Source organism: Rhinichthys klamathensis, unplaced genomic scaffold, assembly GCF_029890125.1.
Source record: "Rhinichthys klamathensis goyatoka isolate OS25496 unplaced genomic scaffold, OSU_Roscu_1.1 h1tg000001l_1, whole genome shotgun sequence".
NCBI lineage: Eukaryota > Metazoa > Chordata > Actinopteri > Cypriniformes > Leuciscidae > Rhinichthys > Rhinichthys klamathensis.
This window is the reverse complement of record NW_026606555.1, coordinates 256147-270396: the sequence shown is the minus strand read 5'-3', so window position 1 is coordinate 270396 and position 14250 is coordinate 256147. Positions and strand designations below refer to the sequence as shown.

Below are 14250 nucleotides of genomic sequence, written 5' to 3'. Positions count from 1 at the left end.
GAGAGAGCATCAGAACATGAGAGAGCATCATACATCCGGAGATCTTCTACCTTGGCGTGATGCAGGTCCACGCCGTACATGGACAGCTTCTTCGCATTTTCCAAAAACTGGGCATCTGCTTGGGCTGGAGTCATTCCCCTGAAAGAACAGGTGGAGACATCAGATATCTGTCATCAGCACAGAGCAGATTTACACCTGATAATCCTGTGATCATGACACACATCGGGCTTCGAGTCCACTGAGGACTCCAGTTTGAACACCTCAGACATGTTTTATTCAGTATATACATATGAATTGAAATTAGTTTATTTTGTATGCGATGATATAAGAGGTTAAGTGATATGGGATTCTGCTAATATATATTAAGAAAGTAAGAAGAAAGGCAATAAACAGGTTATTGTTCCAATACTAGTAAAATCTCTATATAAAATGTGTTTAATAATGTTCTTATTCACTCCTTCCTGTGACGGTGACAGGGTGGAAGTAAATGCCAAACACAGTTTATTGTGTAACCGAAATACCAAGAATATCCAGGAAAAAATGCAGACAATATTATTTAATTATAAAGAAGCCTGAAATACACAGGACTCTTATTTTGAAATCTCCATGCTTTACTACTGCTGGCTGCTCATTAAAACAGATGAGTAAGATCAAATACACACTCTTTCAATCATCTACAACATATTACAAAAATAAACACCCTGAAGAACTGTGGTCACAGTTCATCAACAGCAGATCATACGCACTCGCTTGGCATAAATGTGGCATTCAGTGATTCTGACATGTCTGTAGAATCAGCAATCAATTCATTTAATTATATCATCATTTTGAAGTTTAATAATCACATTAAGCCATGCTCAAATTTAAGAGCTCTTAGAAATGATTAAAATTGTTATGCCGGCCTTAAAGGGGACTTATGCAAAATTCACTTTTACATCGTTTTTTAACATAATTATGCATCCGCAGTGTGTACACAACCTGCCTATAGTGGTCAAACTCCAGCCACTCCGTTTATTTTCCCCATAAATCAGAAACAGTGTCTCAAAATGAGCTGTTCAGGAATGCCATTGTGCCGTCACATGCAACAGGCCCCGCCCACGATGGGCCCTATTAGCTTAGCTCCTCCCCCGAGTGAGCCGTACACCATCCGCCATGTTTATGTGCTCGCTACAGCATCGAACAGCAGCTTTCAAGAAAGTAATGATGCAATTTTACAATATCTTGTAAAAAGGGGCATAACAGGTCCCCTTAAACCTGCTCGAACTGAACGAGACATTGTAAAGAAGCTGCTGTCAGACCTGTGTGACTTGTGCAGCTCCACCACCTTCTCCTCCAGCTCCTTGGTCTGGTTCGGGGCGAACTGCAAGTCGGAGATGTAGTCCAGGCGATGCTCTTCCGGGTCGTAGTCGCCCAGCTCGGCCTGCAGGGAGTACGAGCCCAGCAGCGCGTGTGTGACGAACGAACACGGCAGACGTCCCGATGCAATGTCCTGCCTCAGCTGAAGGCATAACAGATACCTGGAGCGAGAAGACCACGCGTGCGTCACACTCCTCAAATATTGACCACAATTAACAAGCATGCAACTGGTGGGAGATTTCGCCTACCTGGTGATGTCCTCAGTCAGCTGGGACGGGTCAGGAGGGTAGAACTTCACACTGAACGCGAACTGCCACTGAGAGTCTAGTGCAAAACACACACACACAGAGAGAACAAGAGTCGATTAAAACAACATCACTTCCTTCAGTAGAGCGTCTCTGGCTTCAGTCCTTCCTGACAACTACTAAATATTATAATCACACGTGTGTGTGTGTGTGTGAGAGAGAGAGTTTCTTTTCCCTTTGCACTTGGTTTTCAATAAGGGACACAGAAAAGCAAGCAGATGTGCCATAAAGCTATAGGCTGGAGGGATTGTGGGATACAGCAGCTGGTGGCGATTACGAAGGAGTCTGTTCAGGCCATTAGCAAACCAACACTTCACTAGTGATGAAGATGCGATCTTGAGGCGGCGTTAGATCAGTGGATGCGCTCAGATATGGAGTTGCTTTTGTCCTTTGGTTTCTAGATGTCTCTGAATGCCAGTGGTTCATGCTTTTGGCGGCCAATAATTCACAGCATAAAACACACTGATGTCGACATACAACTACCTGTGTTTTACTGTACGCTGTGACCTGGTGGAGTTTTGTTGAGGGTTTTTGAGGATGAGGAGTTTGCCACAGAACCTGTTCATGTTGACATCCAAGCATGATCGGGGGAAATAAATCATAGGAGAAATGATGCGACACTACACAGATGAGAAAGATGATCTGAATGATGTTACACAACTGCTGGATTGCTCATCATTAGTGACGCGACCTAAATCTATACATTCTGGGCACACGGGTCAAAACGCTTATTTAAATGAAACCATCTAGAGTAATTCTGTTTATGTTATTAATCTGGGTTATTACACCAACTTCCATCAACAAGTTTGACTTTATGAGAACACACAGAATCCAACAATGTTTGGAAAAATGACCACAGTATAGATAACACTATAGTTTTAATGTAAAGGACATTACCTGTGAATCAAACAGGTGAAAAGTTTCTGTTATCAGATCTAATGTAAAGGTTCCTATTTCCAGGCAATTGATAATGCCATTTCATAGAATTGATAACTTGTCTCTCATGAATCAGTCTGCAATGATTCATCTAGAGCTGGTTGGTTGGTGTCATGGCTGAACCGAATGCCCGCACTAACACACTGAACAGTGAATAAGGCAGCAATAGTGCAGAAGCAGGACGGCTGCCGCTCCCGGTGATGCTCTGCTGTGCCAGTGGAAGGAGGAAATGAGGTTAATATAATCCATGAGCGCATTCACAAAGCAGACATAAAATGAGTGGAATGAACTCTCGGCCTGTACGCTGGCTCACTGATCATTCTGCTGTGGCTGACTCGGGGTCAGAGGTCAGGACGCAGCTAAACAAAGTCAACCTCATTCTTTCTGAGACTGTCTTTGGAAACGAGGACACAGCTGCCATTTTTATAGACGTGTCCTTCAGAAGGAGAGCCTCTCTCTCAAGCGTTTCCCTCTCTCTCTCCGTCCTGTTTTTCTATTTTCAGCTCTCCTCCAGACGCTCTACAGACTGAGTCATAAAAGCAGATAAGACATCTGATTCACCTGTGTGTGTGTGTGTGTGTGTGTCTCAGATAAACAGCACCTGACTGGATGTCAAACAATGGCTCAGTTTATAGTGTAAGAGGAAGTGTCCTGCACACACTCACCTTCAGTCCAGTGCTGTAAAAGCAGATTTGAACCCTATGAAGCTACAGTACTGTGTTTGACTTGAACGCTCTTTTTGAAGGGGCGTGTCTGTGTGAGACTTCAGTGTAAACACCCACTGCTGTGATTGGCAGACATCTTTGCATATGAAATAAGTATAGCTATAAGTAATAAGTAAGCTTGCAAGGTTAACTAATCGTGAAAAATGTTGATTATATTTAGATCTACTCCCGTGGCATGAAATGTTGCAATGATGAGCTTGTAGCTAATGACAGACATGACTGTAGAGCGCATGAATGCAGTGATCTCATCATCGCGGCTCGATTTCTGCACGCTCACACATACGGTCATCAACTACCAGTGTGAAGAAGAGATTCATTGTGCAGTGTAGACCGCGTCATTGATTATAACAGGAGTTTAGGCGAGAGCCCAGAGCTCAGTCACTGATAAACTCACACTGTTTGATTAAAAAAAGGAGCGTTCTTTGATCGCTTTCTGTATATAATTTAATCACTATTTAAATAATTTATTATTAAATTTCATTATTATATTCACGTATTTTCATGCTACTAAGAGAAACAATGTGAAGTTGATTGTGTAGTCACTGACTTGATTTACTGACGGATAAACAGCAATAAATGATTTTGAGATGCAGAATGTATGAATCATTACATATAAGAAATCACTGGTCACAGATCAGGCATTAGAACTAACATGGCTACTTACATGATGTGGCGTTGCTGTCGCCTGTTTGCAAAGCCTGCACCGGAATTACGACTGATTTACCAAAGAATCCACAGTGAAATGCAAACAAATAAGCACTTTCTTAGAGTTAGGATCCTTTGGGAAGGCGGGGCTAAAGACATGATGTAGAAGTGGGCGTTTATCCGATTCGGCAGAGGCGTTTTTTCATCGCACTATGACTTCATAATGTGACAAAATCCAAAACGAGTCATTTTCAGAGCTTGGTTTCAATGAAAGCCGTTTTTGGACTAACGAGGAAGTTTTGAGTTCTGAAACTTACCAGATGTTTTCATAGGACAATGACCTCTTAGATTAAATTAGATTTTCCAATTCGTGGCCCCTTTAAAACTACAAAGCTTTGATCACAAAACTAATTTAAATATCATCTAAGACATATTATTGGCTGATACTGATATTTAAGTATCTGCTATAAACATCTTATTTGCTCTTTATCTTGTCCATATGAATATCAGTATCTGCAGCAAATTGCATATTTGTGCTCAGTTTGGGCTTTTGAATTAAATGTAGGTGTTTTTGGCTCCATATTCTAACTAGCTAAGACTATATGAAGCCACAAAAGCCTGATGTATCAAATGATACTTAAAAAACATATGCAAACTTTGATTACAATGATTAGATATGTCAGGCTCTACAGGGTTAAAAGCTTTAAGGCAGCACAGCTCAACCGAAGTGTGATTGATCCCTTTAAGGACAGCGGTTTGAACAGACCTCTGCATGTGCAGCATGTCTTTCTGAACAAACAGAATCAGTCAGCTGACAGAACGCATAAGTACTGTGTTTCTGAACGCGGTGTGAATGAGGAATCCTCTCTCGCATCATTCCAGCGCTCTGATAATTACAGCTGTTGAATCTGCAGATGTGTGAGAGGACGACGGAGCCAGAGACTGAATCACACAAACCCACCCAGACCAAACCCCCATCATCTGCCTGACTGATCACATGCAGGAAAGAGAAGGAGACGGCACGTACTGCGGATCTGCCGCTTGATTTCCTTGGTAGGGTCCAGCCAGCACTGCAACAGAACAACACAGAGTCAATAAAGCAGCTGCACTGTATGATCAAGATTTGAACAAAATAAGCCATTCTGTGACTGTGAGCTCATTCTCTGCAGAAACGGACAGTGTTTGTCTTTAGCGAGTCCACGATCTGACATCTGGGTCCCTAAAGTAAGCCGAGTGAAAGTTCACCATTGCACCTGATCTTGACAGTGGACTCCTCTGTCTACTTTGTGACGGCATCTCAACCCATTTTTTCCTCCTTTTTCAACCCAGACCACTGTAAATATTTGAATTCTATCATTTAAAACTAGTATATTTCTCTTATTGATTTTGACAGCTTCATTATTATATAATAGATTACATCACATTACATTTCCACTGCATGTGCACACGTGGCTTTGTATGGCAAGCCCGTGTTAACAGCTTTAAAAGATCTTGGTTAATGAATGTCTTTGCTATTTGCATAGATCTAGCTGAACTAGGGTCCTATGATTTCAGTCATGGAGAAAACAGGCGGAATCACGAAAACCAGTCATAAAATGGAAATTGAGCCAACCGTGTAATATCATCAATATTAAAGTGACTCAAAGACATCCGTCTAAAACATAAGCTCTGCATTACTGGCTCAATCAGCTGCACTGAGAGACTAATGACTGAACAGGCCTAGAAAACAACATGCCAGACCAATCCCATGATGCACCTCACAATAACACATGTATACTAATTAGGGCTGCAACTAACGATTATTTTGATAATCGATTAATCGGACGATTATTTTTTCGATTAATCGGATAAAAAGATTCACTTAGATTTTTTGTTTATTGTGACTAAATAAAACCCGGTTACACTTTATTTTAAGGTGTCCTTGTTACACTGTAATTATATATTTAAGTACAGAGTAATATTAAGTAACTACATGTACTTACTATAGGAATAGGGTAGGATTAGGTTGATGGTTAGTTGCATGTAATTATGCATAATTTACTGTTATTACTACAGTAAGTACATGTAACATATGTAACAAGGACACATAAAATAAAATAAAATAAAGTGTTACCTAAAACCCTAAATTAGGATATTTATGTGTAAAAGTGTACTTTAAAAAGTGCAAAAGCAACACATTGAGTTTTACAAATATCAATATTTGCATTGTTTTTAATGATAATTGCTGATGGCAAGTTGACAACCATGATTAATGTAAAAAAAAAAACATTTATATCCAACATATTGTTTTAACACAATTTTTGTTAAAACAAATTTACAGACATGTTGTTCAGATGTGAAGATATAAACTAAAAACATCTAAAAATATATAATTCATTTAATTTTTATTTAAAATTAATTGAATAAGGATAATTTGTAAAAATAAATATAGAAAGACTGAAAACAAGCGTGTGAACATAGAGCCGCAGTAGATCGCGTTTGAAAAACAATTAAAACTTAATAGTAGACAAATGCTATATAAAGAGAGCGGAATGGAGGTACGCAGCAAGCTAACAGGCTTGATTAAAAAGACAGGAAAATTGATGCATTAGTGCACAAGCATTCGCTGAAACCCACTGAGTACAGTGACTAAAAAACAATATTTTACTGCTGCTGTTATTAACTGCCTTTATATTTAGTGCTTCGCTTTGTAAAGACCGTTTTAATTTAATATTTCTGCGGTAGCACTATTTTAATCCATCACTTATGTTGCGAGCGAACTGATTGCGCAACCTGATGCTCGAGACGCAAAATACAGACATCCCAAGTCTCCCGGAAGTTCTGGAAGTCACCCGCATATTGATAGCGGCTCGCAAATTAGTTCAAACTCCCGGGATTTGAGCGCGCAAGCAAGAGCGCGCATGCGAGACAGAAGAGACTGTGCTCCAAACCGTGTAGCGCGAGCGCGCGGCAGAGCAGCGGAGGGAGAGAGACCTTGCGTGTGTGCCTCATGAAGCGCGTGTAAGACAGAGAGCATCCTGATTGGCCTGTTTCAGCCAATCACCAGTAAACGCTCCCCGTGACGTAAGCAGACCAACTAATCGATAATGACATTCGTTGACAACGATTTTCATAATCGATTATTATCGATTTTATCGATTAGTTGTTGCAGCCCTAATACTAATGCTTCATCACCAATGGCAGTTAAAGGACTGCTACTGATCACAGCTGATCAATACCAGTGTTTGTTCAGTATCAGTGCTTTGGATTCGTGCTGAATGAGAGAGGCACCTGAGGCTATTCATTTAAAACTAGAAAAACCCTGTAGGACGGATACCTTTTTATTTTTCTATTTAACACAGTTTGTGCTTGTTAGACTTGGTAAGGCATGTTCTTAGTGTAGTGTTTCACACACCATTCATTTATTTTCGCTTGGTCTGGCAACACATCATCAAATATAGCCTAGATGTCTTGCTCCTGCGGAAGATGAAATGTGTCAGGTGCTTTTGCTAATGTTTTATTTAACATCTAACCACCACACCACCGGCAGTAATTGGTCCGTTACACCGCGGTGTTAAAAACGGCCACTGCCACGACCCTAGTGCCAATGTGACCTCACAGGATAGACAGTTTAAATCTGTCTCTGTTCCTCATAAAGCATCACAGGAACACAGAGCTTGAGTCACATGGACTGCTGTCCCCATACTGTTAAGGTGTGTTTTGTTTGGTCCATGTCTTGTGTGTGAACTCACCCTCTGCTCAGCGTTGTCTTTAAAGCTCAGGCCGAAGTAATCCTTCTCTATCAGATTCAGGTGTTCGCAGACTTCAAAAAACAGGTACTGGCCTTTCGCCCGTTTCTGAAAACAGAAAGAAAGATGAGTGGAATATTTGGACATTATTTATAGACAATGTTGTGGTGCTCATCCAAGTCGCTTCATTAGCTGTAGAACCATTAATCGTGAAGGAACAGTTCACCCTTCTGTAAATAATCACTCGCCTTCACGTCGGTCCAAACCTGTAGGATTTTCTTCTGTGATATTTGGGGAAATGTCTCAAGTTTTAGAGCATAAAGAATCTGAAACATTTTCATAGAAAACAAAAGGCAATGAGGTTTGGAACAACATGATGGTGAGCAGAAGAGTCGGCACTTGAAGTATTCCCGTAAATGCCAGCGCTGGCGCTGTAATGAGTCTGAATGGAGACTGTGTGGAGTCTGAAGCGCCGGCTCATTATGGGCCTGTTTGAGCCGTTCCTCACATTCTGTTGATTCATCTCGATAGCGTGAGTGTTGGTGTGACTCCTGAGGAATGAGAGGCCTGGTTGCAGCTCAACAGTCCCTCTCTCCTCTCCAGACACCAGGAGCGTCCAGCATTAGTCATTGAGGAAGATCTGCATTCTTCAATCTGCTCGGGCTTCAGCCCACCCATACGCCAAACTGCTCATGCATTCTCTAATCCATCAGTCAAGGTTTCTTGCAACAAAAAACTGTTAAAAGCAGCTGCGTCCATGCCAAATACAACAGTGTTACGGCAAAGAGGAACGATATCGTTTGAGTCCCTTTCAGAACCATTTTTTCCAGCTGATGAACAATAAAAACATTAAAGCAAGATGGGATTCTGATTTGCTGATTGTCAAAGAGCTTGAGCATTTAAAGCGGCAGAGGACAAAACTGCAGCTCGCTTTTAATAAACAGAACAATATTGTGTTGGAGTTCTTGGTGCGAACAGAACATTTTAAAGGTCCCCTGACATGGGGTTATTTTATTATTTTATAATGTTTCCTGGGTTGCCCTTATAATGTTAGTATGTTTTTTAGATCAAAAATAGTCATAATTTAGAAATAAAAGGCCATTTTCCTAGCCTGATTTTAGCCTCTGATTTGAACGCTCTGTTTGAAGGGGCGTGTCTCTGTGGGATTCAGTGTAGCCGCCCACTGCTGTGATTGGCTGACATGCTTGCATATGAAATAGCTATGTATTACATGTGAAACTCTCTCGAATACTTTTACTACTGCTATTATACGTTTTTACTATAACAGCTATCGAGATTAACGAATCGTGAGAAGTTTTTAAAGTATTTAGATCTATTCCCATCACATAAAATGTTGCCGTGATGAGCATTGAGCAGATGACAGTCTGTTGATCACGAGAATGAAGTTTCTGCACTCTCTCTGATGCTTTCCCCAATGCAAACACGATGATGTACTTCGAGTTGAGGAAACAGTCGTCTGTGAAATGTTTGGACCATACACAACTTTGGGAAGTTGTGTCAGCGCATTTCCAGAGAAAATAAAATTAACCCATTGTTTCTTCAGAGGCTTGGATGAAGGAACTAAAAAATACTTTTGTGTTCATTTGTACATCCGAACACTGATCAACTGCCACGCTTCGCTCGTTTGCAAGCCATGATATCTCTCGAGGAAAAACTCAAATCTCAAAGCTATTTCTCTAGGAAAAACCAAACTAAAATCGCGCCGGCGCGTTCGTACTTCCTGTTCCTAGCTCGTTTTCTCATGGGCGAGCCAAATTCCCCGGACGGGCAAAGCAGAGAAAGGGGAGGTAACCTTTCCTCGTTATGACGTCATAACGAGGAGATTCAAGATCAGCGCGTCTGAGCTGCAGAGAAGAGGAAAATAGCCAAAGCTCGGTTTACACCGATTGAAAATTCTAGACACGAGGGGACCAAATACAGGCTAGGGGAACTCATATTATGTTAAAAAACCTCAGAAAGTGAAAATTTCATGTCAGGGGACCTTTAATGCATTGTGTGTGAAAACCAGGATGGGAATGAGAATTTTGGGAGAAAATTAGAAATTCTTACTGCAAGTGAATTATTTGTGTAATATGTTCATTAATCAGGATAGTAGACCACAAGAGAGCAGCATGGGTTGTCTTATACATATTTTTAGAGCAGAAAAGAAAAAGAAAATATTGCGGAGGAACAAAAGACAGCTAGCGTACTTAAAAGAGCTCGTCACAGATGTTCTCGTGAAACCAACAACACGTTACTTTATTTTCCCCATGGATAAAATGGAGCATGACGGAAAACGTACAGCTCATTCAGTCAAACTGATTTATAATGCAACCTATCATTTGAAATGATTCGTTTCAGTACTTTTGAAAACAGTTTGGGAAGTTTCCCAAACCAGAGGCTCCAACAATAATTTGACTGAAACGAAGTAAATCGTTCAAAATAAGGTGGATATGACCATGTCAATTAAACTGACTGCGTGTGCTACTGTACCTTTAAGACTTGGACTGTATTCTTAAAAGATGATATGACTGTTGAGATTGTTGTAATATCATAAACATGATAAATGTCCTTGTTTTTCAGTTCGGTCTCAGTAAATGGTCTGGATGGATTGGAGAGGAAGTGTTGAGTTGTGAATGGTACTCAAAAGTGTATTACAAAAGAGCAGGGAAGTTTTGTCCCATTTCTACAGTATAAGTCTAAGTGACGGTCATATACACTAGACAAAAACAAAAACCAAAAGAGTGCTTGTTTAAGATTTTAATGTTTCTTATTATGACATGACACAAAACCCCATAAGCTGCTGTTATGGATGCAATTACACCGACTAATCCGTTCCGAGCGTTCACTCGCACCAGATTTACTGATGAGTGATCAGATGTTACGCTCCGTAAACTCGACACACACACACACAGACGCTGCTAATGGATTTCAGTTTCCAGTGGATCAATACTGGACAACAGCAGGCCTGCATTAGTGAAAAGTGCATTAGGGGAAGGACAAGTGCAAACAAACACCGACTCTACACAGCTGTCTGATGATGATGTGTTAATGGCTGAAGAAAGCACAGGTGGAGACATGTTCTCATGGTGTCGGCACAACAAACCAGAGAGATTTACAGCTACTGGTGAATCTATGAGCCATCAACTCTGCAGCTCAAAACAACACATGAATGTCAGCTGATCTAGAGCAGATCACAGATCTACAGCTAGAGTAGAGGAAGCAATGATTTCCCCACTGCGGTCAGGCATCAAAGAGAGACAACTACGAGGATAAAGACACACGGAGGAATGGGAAGATAAAGAGCAGGAGGTGCTCTATATTAAAAAGAGATAATAAAAGCACAACACACTCCTGAGGAGAGTTTAAAACTCGACTTTCACGCAGTCCGACACACACCTGTAGCACATGCACAGATAGTCAGAAACCGTTCTCTTTCATGGCATGAAGAGTCAAATACACACAGGAAAATGTCCTATTCCCTTCTGGAGTTCTCACATAAACACAGTCAGTTACGTCTCAAGTAAACAAACAGTTGGATGTAGCTTTAATTTATTGTATTTGTGACTCTGATTAACTCCAAATAAATCTCAGCTGTTCTTGTAAGTAATTTCTGACATCTTGGGTGCTGCTACTACAAGAGCCTTGAGGTTACGAAGCATCAACAGGATCTCATTCAGTACGTTTAGATGAACAACAATATTCTGATACTATGCCGATTAAGACAATACTCTAAGAAACCACAATGTAAACAGGGATTTCTTATTACCTTCATCCGTCGAAAGTCATACTCGAAGTAAACAGATAGAATTAAGCCATGGAGTATTCATATTATAGTCGCATTATTGAAGTGCATTATGCACACCTTAAATCACACTAGTAAAGTCGTGTGGGACAGGACACACACACACGGCAGTGGTCAACTGTTTGACAGCAAACCAGAGAGCATGGCTTCAGAGTTTGTTTCCGCCCTCGTCTATTTGCACGTAAGACCTTATGCGCCAGAGAAACAAGCGTGCGGCCATCTTCAGAATATTATCTGTATATCTCTATGGCATCGCTGTCCAGGAGTAAGTGGATTTTGAAGTGGATTTACCTAATGTAAAGTTAACGAAAGCTATCATGAGGATTGTAATGTTTAAAGCAGATGTCTTAAATGTCAGTAGACCGGGAAGATTTTAAAACGAGCCGTTCATTCACAAATACGCAAGATCGCTGCGAAAATACAGACCGGAAGACAAAAGACAACGAGCGCAGCGCTGAAAAGGGGCGGAGCTACATGAGGTCTTTAGCATGACAGACTTTTAACTGCACTTGAAGCTTTCGTAAAAATACAAATTAAAAGCCCAAAACCTTATATGGTGCCATAACGAAGACGGACCGTATATTGACACGGAGGGAATGGTGTCGTAATGACGTGTGCCATTCATCGATCTGTGTTCTATAACATGTAAAACGGGAACATGAAAGGAATACCCTGAAAGCAACTCATGTAAACCCCTCCATCAGAATATTGTCTAACTCAGAATAAGGTCAATAATTAGACCACTGCTGTCCATTTAAACAGTTATTGTTGAGGTGTCGCTCAGGTCAGGGCTACAAAAACACATCCAAGGCTAGATACACTTGAGCTCAGGGAAGATGGTCATCAACAAGTGGAGAAAAGTATGGCACAACGGTGACATCATCAAGAATAGGGTGTGCCTCCAAAAACTGGTCAGAGAGGCTGTCAAGAGGCCGACAGCAACATTACAAGAGTTGCAGCTCTTTCTGACAACCATCTCCCATATTCTCCATCTGTCTCTGACCAAACACACGTCCAGGTCAGATCTCCAGAACCTAGAAAGCTGAACCAAGAGGACTTTCACCTTTCAGCATGACACTGATCCAAAGCACACGTCATAATCAACAAAACAACGGCTTCAGCTAAGAAAGATGAATGTTTTGAGTAGCCCTGACCAAAATCCTATAGAAAATCTGTGAAAGAGCTGAAGACATTAGATGCCCTCGCAATTTAACAACTGCTAAGCATATAAGATATTCTTACGCTTGTTTTATAAATATCTGTGCAGATTCCACTGATTTCTGAATGTTTTTACAATAATACTAAAAGGCCTTTTGCTTGCTGAACTACAGCATCATTCAGAAGACATATGGACAGCAGTAGATTGTGTGTGATAAAAAGACTCGGTCTGTATGAAAGAAACGAATGGATCAGAGAGTAAATGAACGACAGTGAAAGCCTAAAAGAACATGATGAAAGAAAGAGCAACATGAATGAGAACAAAAGAAGGAGCTCCAACTGCAGCCTGAACAATAAGATGAATAATTGAGTTGTAAAGTCACAGAGAATCACTGATGGGATGTTTGAAGAGGGTTTATTCAGGATCGGCGACGTACAGGAGGAATCACAGAGCGTCATTGTGAAGGAGCGTCCGGAAGCATTAGCGTCAAGCACACACACACTCGTGGGAGCTCTGCTGTGGCCTCGTGTGTCCCTCGACCCTGATCAGGAGAGTCTCATGATGACCAGGACATTGAAGAGCACTCACACGCTCTCAAACATCCGGATTCGGCTTCACACGGCTGGATCTCTGCACTTACGGCATTAAAAACACAGCGCTTCTGTTATATAGGTCACTGCGCTGTGATTGGCTGAAGGTGCGTGCGCTGTGATTGGCTCGTGTGGATCATCCATACGCTCTCGTCTCAGCCAGAGAGCAGAATTAATCCTGGCATGAGGACAGAAACACAAAGCAGAAGAGCAGTAAGGACGGACCGAAACACCGAACATCCATGAGGGGTCGTCCAGCAGTCATGAGCCCCTCTTTGTCCCCATAAAGCGTCCCGTCTGGAATGCTTTGTTTGGAGCTTCGGCTTATGCGTACGGGCGACCCGGAGACAGTCGCGCTCATCTCTGAGCAAACATGCCACCGTCTCGTGCATGAACACACCAGGACAATGGCGCTTAGTGATGCCTCAGCACTTTCCGGTGACGGGACAAAGCCGAGCCTGTTGAAAGCTCACAGAGCGGCCAGTAATGAGACCCCAGAACATCATATCCCAACACTCACCTGCACTACTCCCATTCCAGCATCCGCAGATCACGCTCTGTGAAGTCAAAGGTTTTGATTTATGTGTGTGTGGGCTTGTGTGTTTTTTCAAGCATTGATCACTGTAGCCAATCACAGACATGCTGAGTTGAGTGTGTGAAAGCAATGACCGATCAGAGGCATTTAAGTTAGTCCGAATCCACTCAATACCACACAAAACAAAGCTTTTGTTCTCCATGCTTGGGATTATAACCAACAAACTGTAAACACAATGTAATAAAGACCTTGTTTGTGCAGCTTCATCGATTATAACGGGAGAGTTGGAAGATTGAGCTTGCGCTGAACTGAAGTGATTGTAAAGAGAGTGCTCTTTGCTTGCTATCTGTATATGATCCATTCAAAATAATGAAAAGTCATATTTTCATGGTGCTACATACACAATGGAAAGTTTCAGGGTTGATAACCACGGATTGACATGAACTTTTTTGCTCACCAGTCACTG

The 14250-nt window shown here is 41.4% G+C and overlaps 1 protein-coding gene across 20 annotated transcripts in view; it reads right to left on the bottom strand.

Annotated features, from left to right (window-relative positions):
• Positions 1-14250, bottom strand: part of epb41l2 (erythrocyte membrane protein band 4.1 like 2) — a 101855-nt gene that overhangs the window by 38689 nt on the left and 48916 nt on the right. For all 20 annotated transcript variants that reach the window (XM_056236359.1, XM_056246515.1, XM_056255184.1 and 17 more), the window contains exons 5-9: positions 7699-7803; positions 4995-5037; positions 1605-1680; positions 1299-1517; positions 51-138 (exon numbers count right to left, since the gene is read on the bottom strand). In XM_056236359.1, coding sequence (XP_056092334.1) covers positions 51-138; positions 1299-1517; positions 1605-1680; positions 4995-5037; positions 7699-7803 — 531 coding nt within the window. The remainder of the gene's footprint in view (positions 1-50; positions 139-1298; positions 1518-1604; positions 1681-4994; positions 5038-7698; positions 7804-14250) is intronic.